The sequence below is a fragment of the Halichoerus grypus genome, chromosome 5 (genome assembly GCF_964656455.1).
Source record: "Halichoerus grypus chromosome 5, mHalGry1.hap1.1, whole genome shotgun sequence".
In the NCBI taxonomy this organism is placed as follows: Eukaryota; Metazoa; Chordata; class Mammalia; order Carnivora; family Phocidae; genus Halichoerus; species Halichoerus grypus.
In genome coordinates, this window is record NC_135716.1 from 90,889,213 (window position 1) to 90,907,085 (window position 17,873).

Here is a 17,873-nt window from a genome sequence, read left to right on the forward strand (position 1 = left end):
GGGAGAACACTCCCTTTTGGGAGTTGTGCCTTGGGGATGGGTTTCTGCCACCCCTGAGCAAGTTACTTCACTCCTCTGTGCCTCAGTTTCCTCATCTCTAAAAAGGGATGACAACTGGAACCATCTCAGGGAGCTGACAGCGCTGAAAGAGTGATAAGCAGAGGTGCTTGGCGCTCAGCAATGTTGGTAAAATAACTGGCTGTTACCGTCACACACTCCTCTGTTAGGGCACCAGGCTCCAGAATCTTCTACCAGTTAAAGCAGCATGATCCAAAGAGGGCAAAAGTGTGGCATGAGCTGCCTGTGCCCTGAGGCCTGGGAAATGCCTGAGAACAACTAGGGTGAGCAGAAAGTACATGCAGAAAAGGAACCTATCAAGGAAAACAGAACCCTCAGCTATGTACCCTAAAAGGCTGGCTCTTTACAGAGTCTAGAATGAGGGGGCCAGAAATCCAGAAAGTATTGGTGAGTGCTATTTAGGAAGGGAAGTGATAACTGAGATAACCAGAGAAAAGGCCTCTACCAAGGGGCGTGGCCAATCTCTGAGGCTTGTCTACAAGCTGGATAAAAGAACCCTCCAACCCTACTATTCATTACTTCTTTGGTTTTTCTCGATATTCCACACTTAGAAACTAATTTAGTGTCCTTGAGAAAAAACTGCTCTATCTTTAGAAAGACCTATCCCAAAGACCCTTCTCTACTGCAAAATGAATATAATGACCTAGTATATCCACCAGTCTGTGAGTCCAGTTAACAGGACTCGGTTCTCGAGGCCAGATATCTGTCAGCACGTGGCTGAACAGTTTCAAGACCCACAAAGCTGAAGACCAGACAGACCCCGGACCCTGCATGGCAGCCACCAGAGGCCCTACCTAAGCAGCCAGCCAGTCTCATTCATGGCCATCTATCTGCTTTCCTCACCCAAGGAAAGCCTCTCCTTGCTCCTTCCTTCCAAAGACTGCAGAAGAAACAGGAAGATACTGGGGGGACAGGGTCAGGGGGAATTCTCCTGCTGCCCCCTACTCCTCAAGATAAGAATTACAGGGGAGATAAGTGTGCATCTAACCTAATGGAGGTACAGCATGTTTGTGATGACTAAAAGCAACACATCATTCAACTGCAATGCAAGAATGTCTCATGGGACTTTTTTTAAAAAACATCTTTAGGATTTTCTATAAAGAAGAGGTGATGGAAGAGGTAGATTCGATGTTTTAATACCTACATAATGGATATGGCTGTTTTATTCCCTCCTGAGTCGAATGAGGGGAACAGCCCCTGAGACATAGCAGGTTTCTGTACATCATTACAGAGGGGATGAATACCTGGAGCAGCCCCTTCTTTTTAGATCATCACGTACATCCTCTACTTTCCCAATCGTTACCTACATTCCCTACTCTGATATAAATGCTTTTTGGAATAAGGCAGGCTATAAATAAATGCATAATTAAGTAATAATAACAATAATCATGTTTCTAGGGGTGCCTGGGTGGCTCAGTCATTAAGCGTCTGCCTTCGGCTCAGGTCGTGATCCCAGGGTCCTGGGACCGAGCCCCGCATCGGGCTCGCTGCTCGGCGGGGAGCCTGCTTCTCCCTCTCCCACTCCCCCTGCTTGTGTTCCCTCTCTCACTGTCTCTCTCTCTCTAATAAATAAATAAAATCTTAAAAAAATAATAATCATGTTTCTATTTTGTTGACCCCAAATTAGTTTGTTCTCGCTCATTTACCAATTAGCTATATGATTTTTGGGCAAGTAATTAACCTATGCTCTTCCATTTCCTCCTATGTGAATCAGGGAAATAGTCTGCCTGATCTTCTTCATTGGGTTAGAGAACTGAATGTGGGAATAAATCTAATAGGACTTGGAAAAGGGAAAAAAAAAAACCCCACAAAACCCCAAACCTTCCAGATATATAAGGTGTGATTCTCTGCAGAATCAGGCCAATAAGCTAGTAGGGTTCCATCATAAGCTAGCAGTGACCACATCGTTCTTTCTCTACATATAACCCACACAAATTCCAAAACAAACTGCCCTTGGTGGAGGGCACAAAGAAAGACATGAGCTTCGAAGTGTCTGATATTCCCATAAAAGTGAACATCACCGTGACCATCACCTTCTCAGTGCAAACCTTATGAATGCTTACTATGGAACTGCTCTGAGGCCTGACACATGCTAACTCACCTTGTCCTCATAACCTTTAAGGGGAGCACTCTTTCACAGACGAGGAACATGAGGCACGTAACACGCCCACGGCCACTTGGTGACAGCTGGTAGAGCCAGCAATTGGATTGAGTGCGGGCAGCCTGGCTCAGAGCTGGGCTTTGCCACCACACCAGCCACGGATGGTTCAGAATCGTAGTGAAGAGAAAGGGCCCTTGGAGGGGACCTGGCCTATCCTCCGCTTTTAATCAGGTAAGATACTTCCGTCCACTGGACAGAGGAGGGAGCAGAGTCCCAGAGGAGTTAAGTACCTTGACAAAGCAGAGTGGCAGAGAAAAGTCTGCCCCGATGAACCCGGTGAGGATGTTACCTTTAACCTGCACTGTATCCTCATAGTTGCCCTGGACGGTGGCGTCGGTGCTGGGGGTTGAACATTTGTAGTGGCCCTCGTCTGAGGGCTGGACATTCTTGATGTGGAGCTCCACGGCATCATTGGCGGTCCTCCTCAACACGATCTCGCCCCTCTGCAGGCGTTCGCGGTACAGCTGGGCTGCGAAGCCCGCCTCCCAGGTGCTGGCCAGCTCCACGAAGCTGCTCCCCGAAGACGAGAAGCTCCAATCAAAGTTCTGCTCGCTGGGGCCGTCATAGTCACTGACGTTGCAGGGGATGACCAGCTCAGTGCCCACCACCCGCACCAGGCTCCCTGTGGGGACTCTCACCACGCGCCCTCGACAAAGAGCTGCAATGACAAGAGATGAGAGGCAGGACTTGAGTCACAGAAGGTCATCCCAGTATAAATGTGTCAAACCCATGGGTGCTCCTGCTCACGGGCTCGTGGCAAAAAAAATGTGACATCTGGCCACCTGGGAAAATGGTGTGCTGCCTGGGGCTGCGCAGAAAGAGTTAGTTAAGCCTATCCCTAGAACTGGGAGCCAGGAATATGACCCTGAAATGAGTGCCTCTCCCACAACAGTTTCCTAGGATTGACAGGGAAGAAGACAAGTATGAAAAGTAGGCTAACCATAAACCTGAATAGCTTCTTCCCTCCCGTTACTATTTAACATACCATTGTCACTCAATGTGATGTAGAAGTATTTTAGGGGTGGTGTGAAAGAAAAGGACACAGCTAATCAAGTATTTACATTTCTGCCCACCCTAGATCAACCCTCATCCCTAGAGACCATTCCCCAGGGCTCCTGAGACCTGATTTACAATGATCGATGCCAATTTTTAAACCCTAGAGCGGCCTGCTGATAAAAAGATTTAACTCTGGTTATCTGACATTGCCTATAAATTAATATTAAAATATGACGACTCCACCAAGTATTAATTTTCTATTTTCTGGCTCATTTCCTTCTCTCTGCTCTTCACCCTGATCTAAATTCAGAATGAGGATAGGGAAGCACAAAGGGAGACCGTGCCTTGTCTCGCTGGTTGCTGGGCGTTGTTAGGAATGCAGCAGCTTGCTGGGGAAGAGTTCAGTGGATAAAGCCAAGAGTTTACTGGCACTCCCTGCCCCAAGAGCACACACCTCCCAGGCCTCTGATAGGGCTCTAGGGACCCTCACCTGTGTGTCCTTTAAGGGATCTCCTTTGCCGTGAACTTCAGTGCGATTTTGTACTGCATTTATTACCTGTGCATAGCATTTCAATTTGGACCAAGTGAACTTGTCTGGCTCCTGCTTGATGTTCTAGGAACAGGTACAGCACTAAGGCAAACAAGGGAAAGCATGGGCTCTGAAATCCAGGAGACCCAAGTTTGTTTATTTTCTTAAGTCAAAAATTTCTTTTATTTTGTATTTGAGTGACATAACACAAAATAGAACACCCGCATCCCACACATATTCCTCGTACTGGGATGAGGGCACATTCACTAAGTTTCTCTAAATTAACTTCTTCTTCAATATTAACATCAGGTATAGCTATGTCAAAAGAAACATCACTCAGGGCGCCTGGGTGGCTCAGTCGGTTGAGCATCTGACTCTTGATTTCAGCTCAGATTATGGTCTCAGGGTTGTGAGATCCAGCTAACATCGGGCTCTGTGCTCAGCTGGAGTCAGTTGGAGATTCTCTCTCTCCCTCTTCCTATGCCCCTCTCCCCGTGCTTGCGCTCTCTCTCAAGATAAATAAATCTTCTTAAAAAATTTTTTAAAGATTTTTTAAAAATTTATTTATCTGAGAGACAGGGAGAGGGAGCACGAGCAGGGGGAGCGGCAGAGGGGGAAGCAGACTCCACGCTGACCAGGGAGCCTGATGTGGGGCTCAATCCCAGGACCCTGGGATCGTGACCTGAGCCGAAGTCAGACCCTTAACCGAATGAGCCACCCAGGCACCCCCAAAAATAAATAAATAAATCTTTAAAAAAAAAATTTCAAGGGGCTCCTGGGTGGCTCAGTTGGTTGAGCATCTGACTTGATTTTGACTCGGGTCACAATCTCAGGGAGCCCTGCCTTGGCTCTGCACTCAGCGCAGAGTCTGCTTGAGATTCTCTTTCTCTCCCTCTGCCCCTTCCCCTGCTCGAGCTCTCTCTCTCTCTCAAATAAAATCTTTTTTCAAAAAATCGCTCAAAAACTGTAAGAATTTTGAAAAAATACTCATTGTTTAAAAAACTGAACAAAATCAACACCATGCTAACAATTATAGTGAAAGGAAAAGAAAGCATGAAGTTGTTAGAACGACTGGGAAGAGCTCATTCCTGATACAGAGAGATTATATTTTTATAAGGGAATCAGTTATGTTTTACACAGAAATCACACACAAAATTGAGTAATTTCCCCAAAAAGTTTAGTTGCAAGAGCAACTACCACACCAGATTTACCCTCACGGATATACTCTGAAGGAGACCTAAGTTTAAATCTGAGAGACTGACCTCTCTCAGCTTTGGCTTCCTCAACTATCATATGGGGCAAGAAAGATTTACTGAGTTCATGAAATAAAATGCCTGGCTGAGAGTCTGCCATGTAATAAGAGCTCAATAAGATAGGAACTTATGTCTTTTCGATTTTGTATTTTTATCATTTGTTACAGGTTGAGTTCCGCTCCCCCCAACAAAACTCATACGGTGGAGTCCTAGCCCCCAGTACCTCAACATGTGACCTGACTTGGGAACGGGGTCACTGCAGACGTGATCCGTGGTTATTAGACACCATTGGGTGAGGTCATACGAGAACAGGGTGGGACCCTAATCCAATGACTGGTATCCTTAAAAAGGGGGAAGCCCGCATGAACACAGACATGCATACGGGGAGAACACCATGTGAAGATGAAGGCAGGGATGGGGGTGAAGTCTCTACAAGCCAAGGAACATCAAAGATGGCCCACAAACCACCAGGAGCTGGCGGGGAGGCCTGAAACAGACTCCCCCTCACCTTCTGAAGGAAGTGACCCCGCCGACAAGTGGCCTGCTCAGCCCCGGAGCTGTGAGAGAGCGTGTTTCTGCTGGTTAAGCCACCCAGTCAGTGGGTCTTTGTTGCAGCGGCCCGAGCAAACTAATATTCCATTGTTGCTTGTTTTTCAATGATTTAATTCATGTTTTTCAAAGTCTGAGTTGCCATTTAGTGGTTGTGAAATGAATTTATAGTGGTTGTGACCAGCATGTGTGTGTGTCTTAATACAATGAAACAGAAGAGGAAATATTAGAGTCCACTGCATTTAGTAAGGAGTAAATACTGTTTCAGTACATTTTACGTACACAAAGGTGTGTGTGTACCAGAATACAACGAAAACATTTAATTTGTGTTGGAGTAAAAAGGGAAAAAAAAGTTGCACACTTTTTAAAAGCCATCTCTGGTTTTCACCACCCATTATCATTTCCCTTGAAAAGGGAAAGCATCCATAGGAGAGAAATGGTGGTAAGGTTAGTGTGTGCTCTGAGCAGGGGGCTGTGCGCCAGCCTGGCTGGGGGGCAGGTCCAGACTGCTGCCCAGTTCGAAGAAAAGATGCTGCGCCCAAAAGCACTCCCCTTAAAAACAGAGTTGCAACTCAGGCCTATGGGTCACATCTCTTCCTGCAGACAACAGAACCAACCTCAAATATTCTTTTTTTTTTTAAGATTTTATTTATTTTTGTTAGAGAGAGAGAGCGCACACACACGCGAGAGAGTGAGCAAGAGCACAAGCAGGGGGAGCGGCAGGCAGAGGGAGAAGCAGGCTCCCCGCTGAGCAGGGAGCCCGACGCGGGACTCGATCCCAGGACCCTGGGATCATGACCTGAGCCGAAGGCAGCCGCTTAACCGACTAAGCCACCCAGGCGTCCCCCAACCCCAAATATTCTTCCGCAGTAGGGCTGAAACATGCTGCTACTTTCTTCCTAAGGCAACTCGGTGCTCATAGGATGACAACGCCCATGAGCTCACACCTACTAGTTCTGACAAACCGCAGCATATCTGTGCCTGTGGCCCAGTGTTCCTCAACTGCTCCTCAGATGGGGCTGACCCTAAATGACCCAGCCCCAGGGATGGACACTGGCTGAAATCAGGTCAGTCAGGATCCTCCTGGCTCATTTTTGCTGAAGCTACTCAGAAACTTTCACTTCCTCTGGAATCAGAGTACTATAAAGATGATTTGTGGAAAAAAAGAATCCAAGGTGGTTGTGTAGGAAGGTCCTGAACTCACCTCCTGACACATGAAATCAACAGCTACACAGGGATCCTTTCCCTCTGGAAAAGATTTGAAAACTAGATGAACTGCTCTCCACAACAAAAGATAATAGGACTTCACTGAAATGGGTGAGGCAGGGACACGGTCTGGCCAAAACACGCCCCCCCCCAACCCCGCCCTGCAGTGACCCCGCCAGAGGGAAGGATCTCACCGGACAGGCACTTCTCCTGGAGGAGTGAGGGGTCACAGTGCCCCACATCAGGCACTCGAACCCTTGGGTATCTGCATCAGAGAGACGAGCTCCCAAAAACTTCTGGCTGACATCCAAGGAACCCAAAATGCCACAGGAAACCAAGATCCTCCTTTTAAAGGGATCACCTGCAGTCTCACTTGCCCCAGAATCTGGCGGAAAAAGCACCAATTTCAAAAGCACCTGGACTGTATGTAAAGGAGGTTCATTTGCTGGCCTGGGGGCATCTGATGGAGGGGCAGGGGGCAGCCCGGGCTCTCTCCAGGGATGGAGGCACTGGTGGACACTGTTTGTAGCTCTCCACCTACCCTGCTAGCGCAGACTGGGTGCTTGGGCACACACCCTCCGACTGCCTCACCGGGTCGGACGGGGTGGGGAACGGTTATGCCGCTGTCCTGCCGCCTTGCTGAGGCTGGAGATCCTGTGTGGCTGCAGGAATTCCCAGCTTCCTGGCAGGGGCAAGCGAGCATGAACAATCACAGCATTCTCTCCCACCCGTGCTAAAGTCCATGAGCGCAGGTGGCACTTGTGACACGCCCCCACCCCCTGGCTGGGGCTGGTGAGCACCAGTGGTCATGGCATTCCCCCCTCCCCAACTTGGGACAATACATGCACGCAGACAGGGCCCGCTCCGGCTACACTGCTAAACCCCAGAGGCATGCACGGTGAGGGCATTTTCCCACTGCCTTTCCGAAGTTGGTGAGTGTGCCTCACCCCTACAACCCCCCGTTGCCCTGCTAAGGTCAGCAGCCACACAGAAACCACGCAGGACACAGCCCTTCTTTACCTGGCCCTGGTGGCCAAGGGGGCTGGTGTTCCTGAGCTCCAAGGGACTCTAATAATCAGAAAGACAGTTCTTGGCAGGCCAACACCCGCAGGGCACTGCAGAGACAGCAGAATGAAACACACGTACTGCCTTCCTGTGAAAAAGGCCTATTTACTTATCCTGAAGCTTCAGCCTGAGGGACAACTCTCAGGTTTCCAACACATCTGAAGGCTATGAAGGCGCTCTCAGGGAAGTGCCTGGGTATCTCTCAAAGAGATACCATTCCTGTGCACCCCACTGGCCTCACTATGGCTTGATGAGACTTTGCAGTGAGATTATACACTCGTTTGGAGCCCCAATTTTTGCAATGGTTGCCCAACCCTGGAGGCCAGCAGGGTTTACAACTGCAGCCCCACAGGACTGGATATATTTGCATACTTTAAAAACTGCTGCCTAAGGGTCTGGCTTCTAATCAACCTGAAACTAGGTGATAAATGAGATTCGTCCCCTTGGAACACTGACAGGTCTTGGCACACCCTCAACAACAGGGACATATCAAGAATAAATCAGGCTACTTATACAACCACAAAGGTTCGAGAGACAACCAAGAGCTAGGGCAAGGTTGAACAAGAAGGATCATTATCTACACAAGGCCACTCCTTCAAGACTGAAAGAGGAAGCTGTTTCACCTAATACACAGAAACAGAGAGTCAAACAAAATAAAGAAACAGAGAAATATGTTCCAAACAAGAGAAAACACACACACACACAAACACCTCAAAACGAGACCTTGATGATAGGGAGATAGTAATCTACCTGATAAAGTATTCAAAGTAATGGTCATAAAGATGCTTGCCAAACTTGGGAGAAGAATGCATGAACCCAGTGAGAACTTCAACAAAGATAAGATATAAGAAAGTACCAAGCAGGGTGCCTGGGTCAGTTGGTTAAGCATGCAACTCTTGATCTCAGGGTTATGAGTTCAAGCCCCATGTTGGCCCAGTATGGAACCTACTTAAAAAAAAAAAAAAAAAAGTACCAGGCAAAGGTCACAGAGCTGAAGAACACAAATACATACTATATGGGTTCAAGAGCAGACTGGATGAAGCAGAAGAATGGATCAGTGAACTGGAAGACAAAGCACTGGAAATCACCCAGACAGAGGAGCAAAAAGAATTTTAAAAAAATGAAGATAAGAGATCTATAGGACAACATCAATAACATTCATATCATAGGGGTCCCAGAAGGAGGAGAGGCAGAAAAAAGGCAGAAAACTTACTTCAAGAAATAATGGCTGAAAACTTCTCTAACCTGGAGACAGAAACAGACATTCAGGTCCAGCAAGTCCAGAGAACTTCAAATAAACCCAAAGAGAGCCAAACCAAGACACATTATAATTAAAATGTCCAAAGTTAAAGATAAAGAGAGAACCTTAAAAGCAGCAAGAGAAGAACAACTTGTTACATACAAGGAAAACCTCATAAAGCTACCCTCAGATTTTTCAGCAGAAATTTTGTAGGCCAGAAGAGGGTGGAGTGACATATTCCACTGAAAAAACTTCTGACCAAGAATATTCTACCTGGCATGGTTATTGTTCAGAATTGAAGGACAGATAAGAGTTTCCCAGATAAGCAAAAGCTAAAGGAGTTTATCACATAAACCAGCCTTACAAGAAATGTTAAAGGGACTTCTTTAAACTGAAAAGAAATGTCACTAATTAACAACAAGAAAACATACAAAAGTAAAAATCTCACTAGAAAAGGTAAATGTAGGGGCGCCTGGGTGGCTCAGTCATTAAGCGTCTGCCTTCGGCTCAGGTCATGGTCCCAGGGTCCTGGGATCGAGCCCTGCATCGGGCTCTCCGTGCTGCAGGAAGCCTGCTTCTCCCTCTCCCACTCCCCCTGCTTGTGTTCCCTCTCTCGCTGTCTCTCTCTCTCTCTCTCTCTGTCAAATAAATAAATAAAATCTTTAAAAAAAAAAAGGTAAATGTATAATAAAAGTAGTGGATTAATCACTTATAAAGCTAGTATGAAAGTTGAAAGATAAAAGTAGTAAAATTAAAGTGACAATAACTAGTTAATAAATGTATAAAATAAAATGGTAAAATGTGACATCAAAACCAAAATGTGGGCCAGCGGGGAGTAAAAGCGTAGAGTTTTGGAATGTGTTCACATTTAAGTTGCTGTCAATCCAAATAGACTGTTATATACATAGGACAGTAAATACACAGTAACCACAAAGCAGAAACTTACAGTAAATACACAAAAGAAAATGAGAAAGGAATGTAACACTAAAGAAATAAATCATACCACAAGGGAAGAGAAAAACAGAGAGAGGAACTACAAAAACAGCCAGAAAACAATGAACAAAATGGCAAGAAGTACATACCTCTCTATAAATGTAAATGTAAATGGACTAAGTTCTCCAATCAAGACACAGAATGGATGAATGGATTTTAAAAAACAAGTCTCATTTATACACTGCCTACAAGAGACTCACTTGGGCACACACAGACTGAAGGTGAAGGGATGGGAAAAGATATTCCATGCAAATGGAAATGAAAAGAAAGCTGGTATAGCTATACTAACATCACACAAAATAGACTTTAAAACAAAGACTCTAATAAAAGACAAACAGGGCCACTACATAATGACAAAGGGTTAAAGCAAGCAAGAAGATATAACATTTATATATTTTCATGAACCCAACATAGGAGCACCAAAATATTTAAAGCAAATATTAACAGACCTAATGAGGGAAACCGACAGCAATACAATCATAGTAGAGGACTTTAAAACCCCACTTACATCAGTAGATAGATCATCTAGACTGATAATCAACAAGGAACATCACCTTTAAACAACACATTATTGGGCCAGTTGGACTTAACAGATATATACAGAACATTCCGACCAAAAGCAGCAAAATACACATTCTTCTCATGTGCACATGAAATATTCTCCAAGACAGCTCACATGTTAGGCCGTGAAACAAGTCTCAATAAATTCAGGAAGACTGAAATCATATCAAGCATCCTTCCCAACCACAATGGTATGCAACTAGGAATCAATTACAAAAAGAAAACTAAAAAAACCCACAAATATGCGGAGATTAAACACCATGCTACTGAACACCATTGGGTCAACAAAGAAATCAAAAGAGAAATTAAAGAAAAAATATCCAGAGAAAAATGAACAGAAATATGACATACCAAAATCTACGGGACACAGCAAAGTAGTTCTAAGAGGTAAATTCATAGCGATGCAGGCCTACCTCAAGAAGCAAGAGAAGTATCAAATAATCAATCTAACTTTATGCTTAAAGGAACTAGAAAAAGAAGAACGGAAGAAGCCCAAAATTAGAAGGAAGGAAACATTAAAGATCATGAGTGGAAATAAATGAAATAAAGACTAAAAAGATAATAGGAAAAAAAATCAATGAAGCTAAGAACTTTGAGAAGATAAAGAAAATTCTTTAATAAACAAAACTGACAAGTCTTTAGCTGGACTCACCAAGAAAAAAAGAGGAATCACATAAATAGAAATGAAAGAGAGGTTACAACTGATACCACAGAAATACAAAGGATAATGAGACTATTGTGAACAAATACATGCCAACAAATTGGACAACCTAGAAGAAATGGATCAACTCCTAGGAACATTCAATCTTCTAAGACTGAACCAGGAAGAAATAGAAAATCTGAAAAGACTTATTACTAGAGTAAGGAGATTGAATCAGTAATCAAAAACCTCCTAACAAAAGTCCATGACCAGATGGTTTCTCTGGTGAATTCTACCACACATTCAAAGAAGCCTTAATACCTATCCTTCACAAACTCTTCCCAAAACTGAAGAGGAGGGAATGCTTCCAAATTCATTTCATGAGGCCCACATTCCCCTCATACCAAAACCAGACACCACCACCGTAAAAAAAAGAAAATTACAGGCCAATATCCCTGATGAACACAGATGCAAAAATGTGCAATGAAACATTAGCAAACTGGATTCAACAATATATTAAATAGATCACCATCATCAAGTGGGATTTATTCCAGGGAGCAAGGCTGGTTCAACACCCACAGATTAATCAATATGATATATACGACATTGATAAAATGAAAGATAAAAATCATATGATCATCTCAATAAATGCAAAAAAGCATTTGACAAAATTCAACATCCATTTATGATAAAAACTCTCAACCAAGTGGGTACTGAAGAAACATACCCCAACAAAGGCCATATATGACAAGTCCACAGCTAACCTCATATTCAATGGTGAAAAGCTGAAATCTTTTCCTCTAAGATCAGGAATAAGACAATAAGCCCACTCTCCCCACTTTTATTCAACATAGTATTGGGAGTTCTAGCCACAACAATTAGGCAAGAAAAAGAAATAAAAGGCATCCAAATTGAAAAAGGTAAAACTTTCACTATTTGCAGATGACACAGTGCTAGAGATAGAAAACCATAAAGACTGCACAAAAAAAACCCTGCTAGGATAATTGAATTCAGTAAAGTTGCTGAATACAAAATTAACATACAAAAATCTGTTGCACTTCTAGACAGTAATAATGAAACATTAGAAAGAGAAATCAAGACAACAATCCCATTTATAATTGCACCCAAAAGAATACCTAGGAATAAATTAAATAAATTTAATCAAGGAGATGAAACACCTGTATACTGAAGACTGTAGGACATTGATGAAAGAAATTGAAGAGGACACAAATAAATGGAAAGATATTCCACGCTCATGGGTTGGAAGAATTAATATTGTTAAAATGTCCATACTATCCAAAACAACCTACAAATTCGGTATAATCCCTATCAAAATCCCAATGGCATTTTTCATAAAACTAGAACAAATAATTCTAAAATTTTATGGACTCACAAAAGACCCCAGGACCCAAAATCACCAAAGCAATCTTGAGAAACAAGAACAAAGTCAGAAGTATCACACTCCCAGATTTCAACCTGTACTACAAAGCTACAGTAATCAAAACAGTATGTTACTGGCATAAAAACAGACACACAGATCAATAGAACAGAATAGGGCCCAGCAATAAACCCATGCATATCTGGTTGATTAATTTATCACCAAAAAGGCAAGAATATACAGTGTGCTGGGCAAAACTGAACAGCTATAAGCAAAAGAATGCAACTAGACCTCTCTCCTACACCATATATAAAAATCAACTCAAAATGGATTTAAGGCCTGAATGTAAGCATTAAACCACCAAGCTCCTGGAAGAAAACATAGGTGGTAAGCTTCTTGACATTGGTCTTAGTGATGTTTTTTCGGGGATCTGACTTCAAAGGCATGGGCAACAAAAGCAAAAATAAACAAATGGGACTACATCAAACTAAAACACTCCTGCACAACAAAGATAACCATCAACAACATGCAAAGGCAACATACTGAACAGAAGATATTTGCAAATCATATATCCAATAAGGAGTTAATATCCAAAACATATAAAGAACTCATACAATAGCAAAAAAGCCCAAACAATCTGATTTTAAAAATGGGTAGAAAATCTGCATAGATATTTTTCTAGAGAAAACATACAGATGGCCAACAGGCCCATGACAAGATGGTCAAGATCACTGATCACCAGGGAAATGCAAATCAAAACCACAATGAGATATCACCTTAAACCTGTCAGAATGGGTATTATCAAAAAGACAAGAATAACAAGTGTTGGCAAGGATGTGCAGAAAAGGAACCCTTGTGCACTGTTGGTGGGAATGTAACTTGCTGCAGCCACTGTGGAAACCAGTACTGAGGTCCCTCAAAAAATTAAAAATAGAACTACCGTACGATCCAGCAATTTCACTTCTGGGTATCTACCCGACCTTGAGGGTATCCTGCTAAATGAAACAAATCAGACAGAAAAAGACAAATACCATATGATTTCACTTACACGTGGACTCTAAAAAACAAAGCAATCAAACAAAAGCCAGACTCCTAGACACAGAGAACAGCCTGGTGGTTGCCCAGACAGGTGGTTGCCCAGAGGACAGTTGGGGAAGGTGAAATGGGTGAAGGGAATCAAGAAGTACAAACTTCCAGTTATAAAATAAATATGTCATGGGGATATAATGTACAGTGTAGGGAATACAGTCAATAGTATTATATTAACTCTGTATGTTGACAGATGGTAACTAGACTTATTGAGGTGATCATTTTACAATATATACAAAGGTTGAATCACCATTTTGTACACCTGAAACAAATCTGATATTTTATGTCAATTGTACTTCAATTTAAAAAAGAGAGAGAGAGATGATTTGCTCTGAAGTTGCACTTGGGCAGCCCTCCTGACTGGGTAAGGAGGGCATCCAGAGAGGAGAGCCAGGCCAGCACCTGGACCAGAGTGGAATGAATGTGACCTAGTGACCCAACAGCATCATATAAGCCACTGGATCCAGCCACACCATTTAATCATTACACACACACACACAACACACACGCACGCACACACTTCCTCCCCCGCACATTTCAGTTTCTTGCAATTTCTCTCCTCCCCACTTACATTCCTTTGGTGAATTTCTGTCACTGGCAACCCAGGGCCTTGAAATAATACAGAACTATCCAGCCCTGAAGCTGTCCATCACCAGAGTTCACAAAGGAAATATGCAATCTCTTTTTTATGTTTAATTTTAGCCATGACCAGACAATTCTGCATCTCCCTAAGAGACCTTTCAGAAGAAGTGTCGTGGGGAGAGACCCTTCAGGGACAGTACGGCCTGGTGCTTAACCTCCTTGAGGCCAATGGACCTCATCTGCTCATGTGAAGCAGAGACAGCAGTAACCCCCTCCCCCCAACCCCCAGACTGTGCGCCCTCACCACGGAGCCCCGCGCTGGGAAGGAGCTGTAGTTATCTGCTTTGTAGACTGTGCTAGAATAACCTGATCACAAGCCTTCCACTCTGCTTTCTTGGCAAGGTTTATAAAGGAATTCCCTAATGTGTAAATCTTGTCAATTCCTGTCCCCTTGTCAAGAAGTTGACCAGGGTTAACAAGCTGCCCACAGCGCCCTCAGGCAGGACCCTACAGCCCTTATAAGGTCTCTCTCTTTCTTTTTAGTGATTGGAGCTTGGGAAACTGACCCAGCCCCTAGTCTCGGCTCTGTAATCCTTTCTCCACATGGTTGCCAAAATCATCTTTTTAACACACAAATCATATGTCCGTTCACTGGTCAAGGTCTGTAAAGGCTCCTCATCACCTCCAGGATACAATCGATCTTCCCAGCACTTCCCACATGATCACCCCAGTTCAAGCCACCATCCCTCTCACCTGAAGGATAACAGCCTCCCAACTGGCCCCTGGCTTCCACTCGTGCCCTCCACTCCCCTCACGGCAGCCAGTGTGCTATTTTAAACACTTAAGCTCGATTACATCATCACCCTGCTGCACACTCGACAAGCACTCCCCATGTCAGGTAAAAGCCCCAGCCTACGGAGGTCTCACAGGACCCGGCCCTCTGTTTCCAGAACCTCCTGCTCCTCTCCCACCGGCTCCCTTGACCGTAGCCAGCCGTGCTTTCCCCCTATTTCTGGACCAAACCAGATCCACTTCCCCCTCGGGGCCCTTACACACTCCCTGCGTCAGAGCACACTCCACCTGCAGACTCCTTCACCCGCTTCAGATCTTTATTCCTGGGTCAGCCTCCTGCACGCGCGTGTGTGCATGCACACCTTCTTGCACTGCCAAATTTCCTTATCACTTATCACTAACATACTTGATGTGTATTTGTGCATTTTTACTATTATTTATTGTCTGTCTCTTCTTACTAGAATGTGAGTTCTACAAGAGCAGTGATTTTTATTTGCTTTGTTCACTGCTGAATGCCAGTGCCTAGAACAGGGCCTGGTACATAGCACTTGTTCGATAAATATTTGCTAAATGAGTGAATAAAAGACACAAGATCATTCAGGGTCTGGCCCACAGCTACCCCCTCATCTCCTGCCATTCTCCCACCCTCTAAAGTTTACCCTCCAACAAAACAAATGGCCCTTCATTTTCTCGAAATGCCCTGCTTTCATGTGCCCCATGGGTCCTGCTTCTGTGTCTCCTTCACTTGAAATGCTCCTCATCCCCCTTCAAGAAACTGCTCCAGCACCACCACCTCTGTGAAGCCTTCCCCATCTCTCCTGGGAGCACTTGGGCACTCCTGCCTCCATGTTCCAGCTCAACCTGTAAAAATCCCTCCAATGCTGGCTATGTTATCATGCCACTGGGAAAAGTAAAGCAGGTATGAACAGATGCTTGAAAGAGCAAATTCTAATCTAAAAGGATATAAACCCAAGCAGTGTCTTGCATGAAGAACAGAGATGTCCCCTCATCCGTACAAATCAAGATTTTAAATTTTGGTAACAGAATTTCAACTTGCTATGAGCAGTCTGGTATTCAGCACAGATTTCCCTTAATATTGTTAAATAACAGCTAATAATATTTTTAAATAAACAGAACTTGTAAAAAATTAAAGCATATGGCTCTTTTCAAATCAAAGAGTATCTGCATAGCCACCCATTGCCAATTTTTGTCAAAACCTCTTGCAACAGTTGATAACTGAGGGGAACAAGAACAAAATTTTCCTCTGGTTTTCCAAATTCTACCACTATTTCAAATTAAGAGCCCCAGACCCTTAAAGGTTACCAAACTGTATTAATTTAGCTCTCCATAAATATGTCTTTTCAAAGTAACAATTTTAAATTGTGGCTTCACTTGTTTTTAGGGGTTAATATAAGAAACCTTCATATGAAAAGCATGTCTTTATCAGTCTCAAAAGTACTATTGGGGAAACCACTGTGTTGTTCAATGACACAAGAATCTATATGATAAAATTCCCTCAAAATTCAGTGCCAGAAAAAAAAAAACCTATTGATGGACCACTGTACATCCTTCCCCCAGAAAACAAGAAGTATGTAGGTATCTCTTGTATCCAAGCCAGTTAGCACAGCCCCAGAGTACCTCTGAAACTCAAGACAAAATAAGGGCACTTTAACATCACATCTGTGCAGTGGTACAAAGGCTTCTAGGCCAAAGCATTAGCACTCCCAATTCCTAAGTGGCCCCCCCACATCCCAATGCTCTAATTGGGTTAGACCCTTACAGATAAGTCTCAGCACCTCCTACAGTCTCCGAACTCCTGTTTTTAAAAAAATTTGCCTAAGGCTACAAAAAAAAAAAAACAACAAACAAAAAATACCCCATGTAATCTTTACTGCTAACTTCATCTCTTTTTTCTATTCCAACTTCCAAGTCCTGTTTCCCCCAACTTATATAAAATTCATGAGTCATCTGTACCTTAGCTTCAAGTCCAGTACTAAAGATGATGGTCAACTATGAAAACCATATGTAGTCTAAATTTCTAATAACCTCCTTTCTCCATCTCTATATTACACCTTCCTCTGCCTTCCCTGCTGCCCTTGCACCTTTCTTTTAACCCTTATTTTAAGGTTTTTCTTGCATGTGTATGTGTATTTCATTGTAAATTGCCTCAAATACTCTTTTGGAAGGAGGGGAGGTAAGTGGGGTATAAATTTTAAGAGATCAATAATTCAGCTTTCCTTTTCCAGGAGATTTTTGCTTTCTGCTATGATGGAGCAGTTTGCATCAGATCAGCTCTGGCCCTGAAAACAACTACAAAAGATGGATAAAATACAAGAAACAGCTAATTGAATGCATTGTGAGTAATCAAGGTATGCAGGACCAAGGGGCCAAGATCACAGGAAAACACCAAGGTAGGCCCCGCTGCTTTTTCTCTTGAAACATTTGCCAATTTTTAAGTGATAGAGGCCAGAGACTAAGAAGTTAGTGTAGCTCCAGAGCCTCCCAACACCTCATGGAGCCAAGAAGACAAGTAAAGTTAAGGACCCTGTAGAAAGTCATAGTTTGAGAAGCCAGGACCCCAGAGAAAAAGGCAACAGCAAAGAAACAAGCCTGACATGCTATACTGCTTTCTCCTCAAGGCAAACTGACATTATGAAAGCTACACTGGGAGGGAACGGATTGGGGTTGGGTAAGTGGCTGAGAAGCTAAGAAGAAAGTAAATAGTAGGAGGTTAAAAGGTTAAGCAAAGTTCTCAACCATC

The 17,873-nt window shown here is 43.6% G+C and overlaps 1 protein-coding gene across 3 annotated transcripts in view; it reads right to left on the minus strand.

The window, feature by feature from the left end:
- Nucleotides 1–17,873, minus strand: part of PTGFRN (prostaglandin F2 receptor inhibitor) — an 81,413-nt gene that overhangs the window by 40,924 nt on the left and 22,616 nt on the right. For all 3 annotated transcript variants that reach the window (XM_036071023.2, XM_078072564.1, XM_078072563.1), the window contains exon 2: nt 2,529–2,897. In XM_036071023.2, the coding sequence (XP_035926916.2) occupies nt 2,529–2,897 (369 nt within the window). The remainder of the gene's footprint in view (nt 1–2,528; nt 2,898–17,873) is intronic.